Consider the following 16,271-nt stretch of genomic DNA (forward strand, 5'->3'; position numbering starts at 1 on the left):
CATATGTATATAACAATAATATCTAGTTTGCTTTTAATTCACTGATAACAAAATCAATACCCATACGCATAGTAAACAATATTATATTCAACAATCTAACTACAGGGTTGAATAGACAATTTTAATATTACCGACTTTTGACTCCGGGTTCTATAATATTTGATAGGTTACCAACTCTGGTGGTGGAGTTTCTGGTACTCGGTCAACGATTAAATAAAATCAAAGATATAATCAATGCAATTTGGGGGATAAGTTCACCTATAAGTTTGTCATATGTATAGAAAGCATTAAATATATAACTTTCTCTCAAAATTGTACTGATTACAGTTTACTTATTTACGTTGCTCTTGCTTGAACGTGGAACACGCAAGGATGTCCTACGGAAAAATATACAACTGTCATGTCAATATAATGACATTTGATGCTACTGTGATACAATTGAGAGGCTTAAGTACATATAAAACCAGGTTTAATTCGCTTTTTTCTACATAAGAAAATGCCTTGCTGTACCTATTCATGAATATGGCAGTTGTTATCTATTCGTTTGATGTGTTTGAGCTTTTGATTTGCCATTTTCTTAGGGACTTTCCATTTTGAATTTTCCTCGAGTTTTGTATTTTTGTTATTGAGATTTTTTCAATATTTCAAGATTGTAAGAGAAAAGTATTTACAAAAAAACTGATTTCCTATTTAAATCCAAAGAAGGGAGAAGTCGGTAAAGCCTGACAACGATCGGCTATATCAACCAAACAAATAGGAAACAGCTATCGTATTGTTGACTTGGTACAGGTATTTTCTAAACAAAAATAGAATGGTTATCCCCGGTAGCGGGACAAGTTTTTGTTTACGCTCGTGATTAATTATAAAAGAATTATCAGTCTCTTAATTGAACAAAGTTGCAAGAACTTGATTACTTTTATTCATAATTACTTAGTACAGGTTATAATTTATATCTATGCCAGTTCGATGGTAATGCGCCAACAATTTTTGGTTTGTAAATAAAGGCAACAGTAGTATACCACTGTTCAAAAGTCATAAATCGATAGAGAAAATACAAATCCGGGTTACAAACTAAAACTGAGGGAAAGTAAAATCATTCTAAACATAGACCCTTCTTGTATATTTTGTGTTGTTTTATTACTGATATTTTGACATTTCATTTTATTTCTACTTCACAATCAATGTATATTATTTGAATGGACTGTTATTTTCATATTCATATATTTATCAGTATTCAACGTCTGTATCTTTCCTCGTCTCATGTTCATTCAAAAATGCTACAAAAAACATAAAGAACAACTTTAATGTCAACATTGACTTAGTTATCTTCTTTGCAAAACGCAAAAAAAAAATAGTAACGTGCAATCCCGAGATGTATACAATAAACATTGATTTTAAATCATTATAAGTACATGTTCTGAAAGAAGACTAATTTAATCCCGCTGCAAATGTTTGCACCTGTCCTAAGTCAGGAATCCGGTGAACAGTAGTTGTCGTTTGTTTATGTAATTTATACGTGTTTCTCGTTTCTCGTTTTTTATATAGATTAGACATTTGGTTTTCCCGTTTAAATGGTTTTACACTAGTAATTTTGGGGCCCTTTATAGCTTATTGTTAGGCGTGAGCCAAGGCTCCGTGTTGAAGGCCGTACATTGACCTATAATGGTTTACTTTTATAAATTGTTATTTGGATGGAGAGTTGTCTCATTGGCACTCACACAAAATCTTCCTATATCTAAGTTAGAATACCCTGAATATTCGCGTATTGCATACCAAATCATAAGCCGTTTATAATTATATTGCTTTACCTCAATTTCACAAATGTAGCTAAATTTGGAATTACAATTAGCGTCGTTCCATCCTGTCGCTCCATCCTGTTGATAGTAATAGACACAATCCTCGATATTACCGACATTGTTCGGCTCGCCAGGATTCCATTTTGTTACATTGAATGGTTGACCGCTTGGTTCCCATCTAAATTTACCTTCCGTACCGTTGTCTGTTCCGCCTATCCAATAAACTTTAAAGAAAAAGTTCAATAAAAAGATTTTTAACCAACATGCATTTTTTTTAAAAAAATTATTTGATATTTTTTATTTAATTTGACAGATTGTAGTTCTGTCATGCTATATCTATCATTGCAGACTCGATAGTGGTAGTTATAAAATCAACGGTACTAATTTTGTTGCACCAGATGCGCATTTCGACAAAACATGTCTCTTCAGTGATGCTCGTGGCCAAAATATTTGAAATCCAAAGCTTATATGAAAGATGAAGAGCTATAATCCAAAAGGTCCAAAAAATATAGTCAAATTCGTGAAAGGAATCAGACCTTTGCATGAGGGAGATACATTCCTTGATTTATAATCATTTCTAATATTTTGTAACAGCAAATTTGAATAACACAAAAAATCCGTATTTTCATGCCAGTACCGAAGTACTGGCTACTGGGCTGGTGATACCCTCGGGGACTAATAGTCCACCAGCAGAGGCATCGACCCAGTGGTAGTAATAAAATCAACGGTACTAATTTTGTTGCACCAGATGCGCATTTCGACAAAACATGTCTCTTCAGTGATGCTTGTGGCCAAAATATTTGAAATCCAAAGCTTATATAAAAGATGAAGAGCTATAATCCAAAAGGTCCAAAAAATATAGTCAAATTCGTGAAAGGAATCAGAGCTTTGCATGAGGGAGATACATTCCTTAATTTATAATAATTTCTAATATTTTGTAACAGCAAATTTGAATAACACAAAAAATCCGTATTTTTATGCCAGTACCGAAGTACTGGCTACTGGGCTGGTGATACCCTCGGGGACTAATAGTCCACCAGCAGAGGCATCGACCCAGTGGTAGTAATAAAATCAACGGTACTAATTTTGTTGTACCAGATAGAATGGTAGTTTACGCACATTTTAATAAGACTATGTTTTAAGGATAAAGGTTGTTGTACAGTCTCGTTTTTTTTCATAAACAGGATAAAATGCAATGTTGTTTCAACAACTAAGATCTGTTATTTTTTATTTGGCCCTTTAAACATTTTTTTATTCGAGCGTCACTGATGAGTCTTTTTGAGACGAAACGCGCGTCTGGCGTAATTATAAATTTTAATCCTGGTATCTGTGATGAGTTTATTTACGGTACAAAAATAGTACATAACATCAAGTTGTATGTTATAAATGAGAAAAAAATAACTGGGGAATGTGTCCAGTGGACAGATATGATGCCCCCGCTTGCATATCATTTAAAGTTTTAAAGGGAAATAACTGAATAATTGTTAATGTGTTGCAACCTGAATTTGTTACTAATCTGAGGCTTATAGTAATAAGTAGTGTGTATAAGTTTCAGACAATTTGGTTGAGGTAAACTTAAGTTTGAGAACAGAAACGAAAAATTCAGCAATGTGTTCTTTTGTAAAGGAACATAACTCTAGAACAGTCAGGGTGACACCCCCGAAAATCCAACTTGATCTGTATAATATGGTAATAAGCATTTGTGTATAGGTTTAATAACATGTGGGTGAAGCCAACTTAAGTAAGAGAACGGAAACCAAACATTCAGCAATGTTTCCCTTCGTAGAGGGGCATCACTCTAGAACGATTTAAGTTACGCCAACACAATTAGAACTTGGTCTGTGTTTGAATGTAATAAGCATTGTTTATAATGTTGATATCATTTGGTTGATATTTTTATTTGTAAAGGGGCATAACTCTAGAACGGTAAAAGTGAAGCCACCAAACTTCAAACTCTATCTGTGTTTTGTGGTAATTTCATTGTGAATATGTTTCATAATATTTGTTTGAGGAAAAATAAAGTTAGAGAACTAATTAGACGGTAAAGAGTTAAACTTAATGCCCCCTCCGCTACGTCGGGTCATACTAATTTCGTGGAAGATGATAGTTGTAACCTTCAAGTACACCTTTGATTACTCCCCAGTTTTTGGTGGGGTTCGTGTTGCTCAGTTGTTTGTTGTCAGTTTTGTGGTTTGTGTACTGTTATTTGTCTGTTTGTATTTAATTTTTAGTCATTGCAGTTTATTTTCGACTTATGAGCTTGAATGTCCCTTTGGTATATGTCGCTTCTTGTAGGAAATTAACCCTGCATTTTATTGGAGAAATTATCTGTGTAATAAACATATATTTTTGGTGTTTAAGGGGTCGATTCTTTTTCTATTTGGTGATCTTGCAAAAATTATGGACACTCAAGGAAACTAAGCTTATATATTTCCATTAAAGGTATATCTTATCTACAACGAAATATGTAAAATGTTAATTATAGTACCGGATAAGAGAAAACATTATTCATTCAAGGTATTTCTTTATTTTAAGCATAAAATTTTTAATAAAAAAAAAAAAAATGAAAAGAACCGTGGATGTTACATACAACTTTTAATTATTTTTTTCAGTGAAATGCACATTTAATTTTTCTTTCTGAACTTCACTTCAGATAAAGGCGCTAGGATTGAATCACAGACAATAAAAAAATTAAAACTGTATGTAAAGATAATACATGCCTTATGATGCGATCTATTTCTACATTTTTGTTTTCTAAAAGTGAGATTTTTTTATGGTATTGTCGCTAAGCTGAATAACAATGCATTTTTTTTCTAATACTATACCGCACGTCTGGTGTATTAAATTTTAAACCTGATACCTTTTGTTAGCTATTATTCGTGTTTCTCTGTCCTATATTTTCTCCAATTTATTTGTATTGTAGTCTTGTCATACAATGTTGTCATTTTAATTTTATATTTAACATTGCCATTAAAGCGGGAGGTTTGGCATGCCACAAAACCACGTTCAACCCACCATTTTTCCCTAAATTGTCCTGTACCAAGTCTGGAAAATGGCCAATGTTATATGCCTTTTCGCCATCGTATGTGACGTCACATTTTTTTAATTACGTTGACGCCTGGACTGATTCGGGTGTGTCTATTCTGTGTTAAACTTTAATAGCATTATGTATTCGGGTTAAGTTTTCTGTAATTAGTTAATACTTCAGTTTCATTATGTATATCTCTTTCATATTCATTTGTTAAAATTTACTGTTTGCAATAGCATGAATTGTTCTATATAATAAGGATGTTCTTATCCCGGGCATAAAAACAATGCCGTATTTGGCAAAACCTTTTCAACTTTTTATCTTCAGTGCTGTACAACTTTGTACCTTTTTCACTTTCGATCTTTTATATCTGGGCGTTATGTATTCGGGTTTAGTTTTCTGTAATTAGTTAATACTTCAGTTTCTTTATGTATATCTCTTTCATATTCATTTGATAAAATTTACTGTTTGCAATAGCATGAATTGTTCTATATAATAAGAATGTTCTTATCCCGGGCATAAAAACAATGCCGTATTTGGCGAAACCTTTTCAACTTTTGATCTTCAGTGTTGTACAACTTTGTACTTTTTTCACTTTCGATCTTTTATATCTGGGCGTCACTTGTAAGTCTTGTGTGGACAAGGCGCGTTTTTGACGTATTGAATTTTAAACCTGATGCTTTTTGTTATCTATTAATCATGTTTTTCTTTGTCTAATATGTTCTCCTATTAATTTGTATTGTAGTCCTGTAATATTATGTTGTCATTTCAATGTTATATTTAACTTTGCCATTAAAGTGCGAGGTTTGGCATGCCACAAAACCAGGTTCAACCCACCACTTTTATTCCCCTTTAAAAGTGTCCTGTACCAAGTCAGGAAGATGGCCATTGTTATATTATTGTTCGTTTCTGTGTGTGTTGCATTTTAACTTTGAGTCGTTTGTGTTTTCTCTTATTTTTGAGAAATTGAGATAAGACGTGGCACGGTACTTGTCTGTCCCAAATTCATGTATTTGGTTTTCATGTTATATTTGTTATTCTCGTGGTGTTTTGTCTGATGCTTGGTCCGTTTCTGTGTGTGTTACGTTTCGGTGTTATGTCGTTGTTCTCCTCTTATATTTAATGCGTTTCCCTCGGTTTTAGTTTGTTACCCCGATTTTGTTTTTTGTCCATGGATTTATGAGTTTTGAACAGCGGTATACTACTGTTGCCTTTATTTATATAATAGTTCGTTTCTGTGTATGTTACATTTTAATGTTGTGTTTCTGTTGTGTCGTAGTTTTCCTCTTATACTTGATGCGTTTCTTTCAGTTTAAGTTTGTAACCCGGATTAGTTTTTTTTTCTCAAACGATTTATGAATTTCAAGTAGCGATATACTACTGTTGCCTTTATTTATGACTTTAAGAATTATCGTTTTGGTCAAACATTTTACTTGTTTTAACTGCCTATCATAAAATGGTGGGAGTATGAAGATTCAGAATAGGTTTATAATTTACCTGATAACGTACTCCTCACTCTATGGTCTAGAAAATTCAATTCATTGTTTGTTTCTATATCTGTTAAGGATCCGCCTAGTTTACGGCATCCTGACTGAAAAAGAACATGATTCATGTATGTAAATTACAAATTTGGGTAATTTCTACCGTAACCGTATTTGGCACAAATTTGGGGAATTTTGGGTCTTCAATTTAAAAAAAAGCCCATAAAATCATAGAAGACCAACAAAGGCCAGAAGCTCCTGATATCGAACAGGCGCAAACGATGCGGCGGGATTCAAGTTTTGTTTTAACTCAACCCTCTCCCTTTACCTCTAGCTAATGCAGAAAAATTAACACACAGCAATTCGCTCAGTAAAACTCAGTTTAAAAGAAGTCCAAGTCCGATGTCAGAATATGTAACATAAGAAACAAAGCAACATGACAATGATGCATATACACATTTATGTCTTCGTCATATGAAAATCAAGCACCATCCATCCCGTTAGGGGTTTATGATAATTCTATCATACAACATATATGACAAAAACATAACCCGTATCGTGCCAACAACTAGTCTTAGAATAAATGTGTTTATTTCCGATGCCAAGACCCATTTTTAATGACCTGCCAACAGTATCGTAACTATGTTTCTTCTTAATAAGTCTGTTTGAAGGTTTTGTTTTGCTTTTGATGTGAATGCCGACATTGTTGTGCCTTTGTATATAATATTACCATAGAAGATTGGATGTGAAATGCCTGAACGTATAAGATATCTGCATGTTGATTTAAATTTACGAATGCATACTATTGCGAAGTTGTTCGAAATCTACAAGTTTCAAAACGGAACTGAATTTGATATCATTTAATACCTACTGAAGTTATTCAATTTCAATGTAATGATAAACTAGCCTTTTTAGCAGGAGAAGTCAAGAGGATTATTAAACGCATTTCTGGCTTCGATCATTCGATCACACTTCGTTACAAGCGTAAGAGTTTTCACTTTAAAACGAATTATATAAATAATTTTCTTAATTTCATTGATCTTGAAAAACCGGTTTCAATAAGCAAAAATAATACTACCTGCGCTCCTATCCAATCTTTATGGTCGTTACTAAAAAGATAGCAGGATCTCAAACCAAAAGTTGTTATCCAACCAGTTATACAGTTTACATCTAACATACCTGATAATGTTACTACAATAATAAGAAGGTGTTGTATGATTGCCAATGAGGTCACCGTTCGGGCTTCACAATGAGTAAAACCCATACCGCTTTGTCCCCGAAATGACAAATGTAAAAAAAAAAAAAACTTACGGTTTGATTTTTATGACTAAATAATGTACAAAAACACATACGGTATACAGTTATAAACAACACCCACTGAACTACAAGCTCCTGACTTTGGACAGACCCATACAGAATGTGTTGGTATCAAATAAGTTTTAAGAAGCGCCAACCTTGACAATGTTATAACACTATAAAAATCAGTTGAAAATAGCTTAACTCATCAAATTGGTACACATCATGAATATATCTAACGACACACAGAGTGACACAACAACAAAAACCACAATAAGTACACAGCTAAGAGTACTCGCAGGTACCGACAGCTATTTTAAATTTACTAACAACTTATTAAAAAAATCATGTATCTAAGACTTATATATCAATCAGTACGCATACAACATTCTTAGTGTAGTGATTTAGTGTAAAGACGTCATTAACAATCAGAGTAAAACATGCCCTTGTGCAAAGCCAAGATAACGGTATTGACATAGAATCATGAATGAACAGAAGTGTATAAAATCCTATTTAGTTTGATTCAAATTTACTTATATCAAAATCAATATCAATACCAATAAAAATAAATTTGAAAGGTCAATTAAGGTTTTGAATGCGTTACCTTTTGGAATATGTTTATTTATATGATCGATTAGTTTACCCGGATCGTATCTAAAGGAGGGCTCAGTTAACAACATCTCTGTAAAAAAATATAATATGTACTACTAGTATCCCGTTAAAATGTTGGATTAAAACTTGTTTTATAAATAGCGAAACCTCTCACTTGTATGACAGTCGCACAAAACATGGACGTAAGATACCAGAGGGACAGTAAAGCTCATAGATAGAAAAATAAACTGACAACTACATTGTTACAAAAGAAAAAGACAAACAGAAAAATAATAGTACACAAGATACAACATAGAAAATTAAAGACAAAGCAACACGAACCCCACCAAAAACTGGGGGTGATCTCACAACCAAGTCTACATACCAAATCTTTATATCTTTGGAAGAACTAAGAAAAGGTTTCAAGTAATGTGTGGGTAAAAAACTCATAACTTGATGATTTAACAATTATACATGATAAGGTTCATCGAAATCCAAAACTTCACAACAGACACGGGCATAGCAAACTAGTAGTGATATATATAAACACCGTAAAATTGGTTCAGATGAACTTTTTTCTTAATTTTTAGTGTAAAGTTTCCTGTGTAAAACCAAAATATCTAAATTTTGGAGTGAAAAATCATCACCGTTTATGTTGAACCACATATTTTCTGCATTCATATTAGTTATATATTGCTTTGTGTAAATGGTCTTGCTTTTCTGCTTTGTTCCGATCTATTGAGATAAGCCTATGACAACTGATGTGTTTAGTTAGTTCTTATGTTGTGCTGATACAACATTGTTCCAGATAAGGAGAGTTGAGCAATACCAAACATGTTTGATCACGACTCATTCTTAATGTGTCTGCCCAAATTCAGGAGCCTGTAATCCTGTGTTAGCCAAAGAGACAACTATCCCTTAAAGACCAAGACAATGATGAGAATAATAAGTTCGGCCGAAATAACAACTTAAATAACAAAAAAATTATATAGAACAATTCCAACGGCCAAATTAGCACCGTAAATGATTATGATAGTCAGCAACAATCGACTAAATAACACTGGATTACAAATTCCTGTCGTTAGACATGAACATGAAAAAAAATGCGTTTTTTCCATGTTGATGAGCGGTAGACTTTTTCCTATTAAAAAAATCGTATAAGAACCAACTGTAAAAATAAGGTAATGCTTTTGAGGTTTTCCCACAGTTTGCATTCAAGCTTATAGGGAATCTTAACTTCATTGCGCACTTAGATTCGTGGTTCACGTTTGGCAAAAAAATCCATGAATATAGGTATTCTATGAGTGAAAATAGATTATTGTAGATAAAAGTGAAAAACATAAAAAAAATTAGGAAAAAAGATTTTTACTTTAGAATTGAATGCTTCGTTTTTGTAAATTCATTGGGGTGTAAAAGCGTTAACCGAAGTTCATTTAGTATAAAGCGCGGAAGCGCCTCATTCTACAAATGTACACACGGTCAACGCTTTTACAACCCTATGAAACTACTAAAAGAAGCATTCAATACTTATAATTACATTTGTTCGCTATGATCATGAAAACACGATTACTATCAAGTTTTTCTTTTATTTACCTGTGCATTAAATTGTTGCATAATGTGATATCATGAATGTTACAATTCATTTTGAAATAAAGGTTGATTTCAGAATGACATGAGATTGATGTTAGCAAATCAAAGTAACACATACATCTAATGTAATTACTTTGTAATATATGTCATGCTAGATTTTTTTTCAACCATGTAAATAACCTTTTTTATGTGATACTTTCTGAAGTAAAGCGTCGAGCGCTTTTATCAAATTCAAAATTTACACTTGTATCTCAAAAGTTTGAATTCGCATGGCGGGAAATGCATGCAAGCACGCTTACCTTGTAGACATGTGACATTTGAGCATCGTTAAACGACTGCTGAAATGAAGTAAAAGAATATTTAAAATTCACGAAGATTATAAATTACACATCCAGCAAGATGTCCCGTTAATTATTGTCAAACTGCAGTTTTATTGATTTACCTGATGTATCTGTATCAGTTGTTTTACGGTTTGATGAGGTCGTTTGTTGGTTGTCTGTTGTCTCTAAAGTGTTTGACAATTTTTCTGAAAAGAAAGTAAACTTCAATGAAATGTACAAGGAACTCGAAGAAGAAAGATGCCATAAGACCTTTGATAGTCTACGTACGTGCAAATATTTGCCGGTAAATACACAAGTTTGACATACACAGCCAAATATAGTTTTTCTCAATGCCTCTGTCTTAAGCAGTACACTAACTGCTGTAACTCCCAGACATAAACAATGAAGTTACCGCATAATGACATATTTGTCTTAAGTTCATGATATTCTTATGACAAACTTGTTTTACTTTACGCGATGGCGAAATAGTTAGAATAACTTATTTTTCTTAAATTAATTTTCATCAGAAGTAATGCTGATTTGATAAATTTAGTTTTTTCAGTGTCTACCTATTTTGCTCTCTATATGAACATTCTATAACAAAGCCTAAATTCTACTGGGAACTAGGAAATGACTGAACGGGTAATTGGATTCAACTCTATAATAATTCCCAAAAATAGCTTCAACCTTTATAATTCTGAGTTATTATGATAAGAATATTGAAATGCAAAATCAAACAAAAAAGAAAACCCTACCTAGTTTTTACTCCTTCATCATCTCATAACATAATTTTTCTTTATTTTTTTATCAACAATTTATTTCACATAATTGTACCAACCTTTTGCTAAAAGTAGTGCTGTAAATATTATCGTTACAGCAACGATCACAATGACAACAATGACCACAATCAAACGACGCTTTGTTTTCCTCTTGAATGGATTTTTAAAACTATTTCTTATGTCAACATTGTCATATGTATGATCACTGTAAATATGTTCATCGGGCGTTGTTCTGATAAGGTCCTCATACATTTTCATGTCGAAATATTTTTTACATGTTATTTTCCCTTGAAGATAATCTTGAATATTATTTCCTCATGAAATGTAGATTTACGTAATCACATGAGCGTAATCACATGAGAGAACACATATATACGTAAAAAGTTAAACAAAGAACAAAATACATACAAAACAATTCAAAATAATTTAATGATGATGCAAAATATCTGTTTCCTTATTAGCAACTGACCCAACATTGTCATACGACTTTTAAACGGAAAATACTTAAGAAAACGAAGTGGTAGGCTGGCTACGATGGTTTCCACTATCTTAATTGTGATCGGTATTTTTCATTTTTGCAAAATGACGTTATGAAGTATGATCATGATTTATTTTGCAAAGAAAGGCCGTTTTTATATAGACTTTTAAATTTATTAGTTCAAATTACAATTATATTACAATTTACTTTCTGTTATATGATCAGAAGTGGTCCTTTGTTGTTGTACATCATATTATTTTTTAGTTTAGAGGTTGCATATATTCGTTTAAAAAGCTTTACAACTGTCATATTGGGTCTTTACAGTTTGCTAATCGGTTTGATTTGTCAATGTTGATCACCATGTGATCTCTGGAATAAATTTTGTCTCTGTGGCAATTAAATCATATCATCCTTTAAAAAAAAAAAAAAAAATTTCGTCAGGATTTATCAATTTCCAAATTATGACCCAATAATTTGAGAAAACAATGATATCGAACTGTACGAGTAGTGATACGCCATTTTGTTTAAAGACTTGTATGCATATCCATTACAAAGGAGATTGTTTTACCTTCTCTTAAACCGATGGTAAAAAAGTATCAAAAGTTTTGAAAGGTGCAAGACATTCTTCTTTCTTAGAATGCACAGATCATCAAATATTTATCAATTTATTTTTTTTTTAATGATTTAAATTTACAATCTTGAACAGGTTAGAAAATGCCGATATTTTGAAATTTTTAGTAATTTTAAGATTCCACAAGTTAACATTTTTTTATGTAATAAAACGCAGATTATGGTCCTCAATTAGAACTATTAAATTAGGTATAGAGTATACTACAGAAACGCTAAGATCACCACAAGTCACTTCAATTTAATCTTAGAAATGTACAACTAAATAGGGCGTCCTGGTGATCTATCGGTAATTCAAGAGAGATGTCACTTATTATTCTGTAGTTTACATGTTTAACTGTACTATTGAATTATCAATTATGAATTTCTCTGTTCTGGGTGTTCTTGCGTTTATTTGTTAGGCATTCCTGTTACATAATGTTGTCATTTTAACGGTATATTTTAACATTGACATATAAACGGGAGCTTTGGCTAGTCATAAAACCATTTTCAATCCAACATTTTCTACATAAGATGTCATGTGCCAAGTAGGTACCATGGCAGTTATTATCAAATAGTCAGTTTTTATGTATGTAGGCGTTTGTTTATCTTTTAGTTCAGTGCTTCTGTTAGTCCGTTAATTTTCTCTTATAGGTGATATGTTTCACTGGGTTTTGGTTTGTGACCCAGATTTGTTGTGCTTTATCGATTTGTGATTAATGAACAGCGATATGTTACTGTTTCTTTTTTTAATATATTTTTGTACACAAGATCTGCGCCAGGAAGATAAACGAGGAAGAACGATTCAAAACGACATTTTCCTTTTTGTAGGCTTATCATTTCGGAATGGTGGATCCATACGATGTATCTGTGCCTCAATTCACTATCGACATGATGAAGTCATTGGTCATCATAATGGTTGTTTTATCTGTTATTCATCGATGGTGACAGACTTTTGTATTTGCATTGTGGGTATGAATGCATATGAAGAGATGCTTAACCCGTCGAAAAACTAATTTTTGCTGTTTTGAATTTCAAGCTATAACACCATTTTTTTCTTAATATTCTTGAATAGTAAACAATATTTTAATATATCATTACATATATTGTAAACTTACATTGTCATATCGGGGCCTTTTATAGCTGAATATGCGGTATGGGCTTTGCTCATTGTTGAAAGCCGTACGGTGACCTATAGTAGTTAATGTCTGTGTCATTTTGGTCTCTTATGGATAGTTGTCTCATTGGCAATCATACGACTTTTTTTTATATAACAAGTAATTTAAGATGTTATTCCTTTCGACGCAATATCTAGTTATACTGATGAATTGTAGTTGAAATATTGACACTGACATTTAATGAGTGTACGATTTTTTATTTGGGTTTAAATTGATTTATCTGGGAACGTGTTCCCTGAAAAGTAGGATTAACGAATATAATGTTATTTGACTGTTTACAATAGCTGCTTATTGGTCATCTACGCATTCTTATTTCCTTGAAATCAAGCTGTAATCATTTGACAAACTCAGTCATTTCATGTAAGAATTTATGTTTAACAAACCATAGCCAGACTTAGAGAAAACTGATACAAACCAGTCAATATTATTATATTTTGCTTACTGACATTTGAAAAGCTATTGAAAAATATTTGGTAAATATTCTAATTTCAACTCGGATAATATCAAAATGAAATCGGGAATGCATAAAACAAAATCTTTGTTATGTTATGAATTCATACATATAAATCTTTGTATTTTTTGGCGACGACATTGCAATATTTTCACATTATTTTATATACCTATATTAGTTCAAAACATACTGATTGAGAGCTTGCTCGAACATCAATGAAGTTTGGAAGGATGGTTGATCAAAGGATAACATAAGAAAATAAAAAACACAAACAGACAGGAGTGTACAAAAAGGGACGACAAAAAAAATCAATGAAAGACAGACACCACTATGACAAAGAGAAACAATACAAAATACAGAACAGGTTTCACATAACACTGCACAGAAATTACAAACTTAGTATACGAAACCGGGGTTAAACACAGTAAGGTAAATATGTATCCCTTAATAAATTCAAACTTAACATCGTATCTAAGTGAAATGCATGATTCTTTGAGAATCTTAATTAATTTTATGGAATTTCGTTGGTTATTAAAGTAAAATAACACAAATACCGAAATTCAAGGAAAAGGTGAAGGAAAATGCAACTTGGAAATTTCCTAATCAAATGGCAAAATCAAAAGTTCAAACACATAAAACGATAGAAAATACAACTGTCATATTCCTGACATGGTACAGGCATCTGTTTACGTAGAAACTGATATATTAAACAACCTGATTTTATAGCTAGCCAAAACTTTGACAATCGCACACATTTCAATTATATTGACAACAATGTGCGAAGTAAAGCTTCTAATGCATTTTGTTATGCAAGGTTAAAACGTTGAACTATTTGTCCTTGTTATTTCGATATGAAGCAAATTGAATCTTCTTTATCATTTGTATTTAATTTGTAATCAAATCAGTCCTAACAACATTGCCAAGGAAAAGTCTCAGACGCACTAATTTGTTTCATTGCCTGATCATTGTAATTTCAAAAAATCATTTCCGTCTTGTAATCATGTCAGTAAGCATAAAAACCAAGATTTTTATACCTTTTCGTCTCGTCAATGCATATGCTTGGTCGTATGTATAAAGAGCTTTCGACAGCGAAAACGGAACATCCGTTATCATTTAATGCAACAAAGTCAGGCAGGCCAAGAGATTAATAGTCTGCATAATTGGTAAATTACAATTCTTAAGTACGACACAGACCCATTAAAGAAAAGGTCGAGAGAAAAAAATACATGGAAATAGAATATGACACGGAACAAATATAGATATTGTAAATGTGTTGTACATTATACTTTTTTGGACTGATATAGTTCACCGTGTAGAATTTGCAAGTAAATGATTACTTATGGTAAAAGGGTAATGAAATAAATGTCAAGCTTACGATAAAAATAAATAAATAAAATTGATGTCACTGACAAAATTGATAAAAAATTAAAAGTGCGATCAATGTATCAATACGGAAAAGTGATACAGTGATAAAAAAGTACCTCCTCAGCACAAAATAATAATGGGTTAACTAATATACCAAGTTGGCAAACAATTCCTGTTCGTAAACAAATGAGATATTGGTTTGGTAAAAGAAACCCCAGGCGTTTCGAAAATTCCTGAAGTTTATGAAAATCTTTACAATTAGTTTTTTTCCTTTTGTCATAAACGAAAAAACATGGTACAAGAATCGTTTACATGAATTTTGAAACGATTTCAAACAAGATAAAAATTGACTATACATCTAAGCTTACCAGCTTGACATTGGTGTAGGGCTTTTTAATTGGTCTAAGGTCCTATGTCGAATATCTGATTAGTCGTGAAATTTACCATTGAATTTTCATTACTTTAGTATGGTTTATAGTTGATTTTCTAACGCAGAAAAACGTTCCAATACGGTAATGAGAATAAGCAATTAAAATCGACACATCATTTTCAGACATGTTCACCAATTGTTGGACCGATACGTTATGGCTACTTCTATACTTATGAACAGCATATTTACTCAATATTACATCTTAATTCATGAAAAAATGTCTGATCAGTTATTTGCCGAATATGTTTATTCCAAATTGTGATATATTTGATTGATTCTGGATTCGCATGATGAATGATGCATGCACAGCTAGAGAAAATTGCCATGTTGACGATCATCTCGTTCTGTTTACTTTCTGCTTAACTCTTTACAAGTTTTGATCTTAAAAAACTACTGTTTCTTACAAACATACAATTCAATATATTTGTTTATGTGATAAAGTTGAGAAAGGAAATGCGGAATATGTTAAAGACACAACAACCCGACCAAATAACAGATAACAGCCGAGGGTCACCAATGGGTCTTCCACGCAGCGAAACAATTCCACACACGGAGGTGGACCTCAGCTGGTTCCTTAATAAAGATGTGTACTAGTAAAGTGAAAATGGACGTCATACTAAACTTCAAAACAAACAATTGAACTAAAACTAAAAAAACATACGAGACTAACAAAGGCCAGAGGCTCCTGACTTGGAACAGGCGCAAACATGCGTAAGAATTAAACATTTGTGAGATCTCACCCCTCTCCATATAGCTCTAGCCAATGTGAAATAAAGAAAATCAAAGCAATACGCACAGTAAAACTCAATTTAAAAGACGTCCGAGTCCGATGTCAGAATAGGTAATAAACGAAACTAAGCAAAATGACAATGAAACACAAAT

General features: G+C 32.3%; 1 protein-coding gene across 2 annotated transcripts; it reads right to left on the bottom strand.

Moving 5' to 3' along the window:
• Positions 1-1,112: 1,112 nt before the first annotated feature.
• LOC143078878 (perlucin-like protein) lies at positions 1,113-11,338 on the bottom strand. Of its 2 annotated transcripts, none has more exons than XM_076253899.1 (6): positions 10,941-11,338; positions 10,225-10,308; positions 7,384-7,496; positions 6,322-6,415; positions 1,809-2,020; positions 1,113-1,277 (listed from the first exon to the last, which is right to left on the bottom strand). In XM_076253899.1, the coding sequence occupies exons 1-6, from the start codon at positions 11,137-11,139 to the stop codon at positions 1,269-1,271; spliced, it is 711 nt and encodes a 236-aa protein (XP_076110014.1). In that variant the 5' UTR covers positions 11,140-11,338; the 3' UTR covers positions 1,113-1,268. The 2 variants fall into 2 exon arrangements, with proteins under 2 accessions (XP_076110014.1, XP_076110015.1); XM_076253900.1 differs by having other exon boundaries at positions 7,384-7,475; positions 10,941-11,336.
• Between the last annotated feature and the right edge of the window lie 4,933 nt (positions 11,339-16,271).

The sequence above is a fragment of the Mytilus galloprovincialis genome, chromosome 6 (assembly GCF_965363235.1).
Source record: "Mytilus galloprovincialis chromosome 6, xbMytGall1.hap1.1, whole genome shotgun sequence".
In the NCBI taxonomy this organism is placed as follows: Eukaryota; Metazoa; Mollusca; class Bivalvia; order Mytilida; family Mytilidae; genus Mytilus; species Mytilus galloprovincialis.

Excerpts from the sequence above, each read along its gene's own strand:
- LOC143078878 (XM_076253899.1), bottom strand. The coding sequence starts at position 11,139 with ATGAAAATGTATGAGGACCTTATCAGAACAACGCCCGATGAACATATT. Across the intron at positions 10,309-10,940 it reads AGCACTACTTTTAGCAAAAG|AAAAATTGTCAAACACTTTA; the intron begins GTTGGTACAATT and ends CTTTCTTTTCAG. Across the intron at positions 2,021-6,321 it reads AGTGAGGAGTACGTTATCAG|TTTATTGGATAGGCGGAACA; the intron begins GTAAATTATAAA and ends TTTTCTTTAAAG.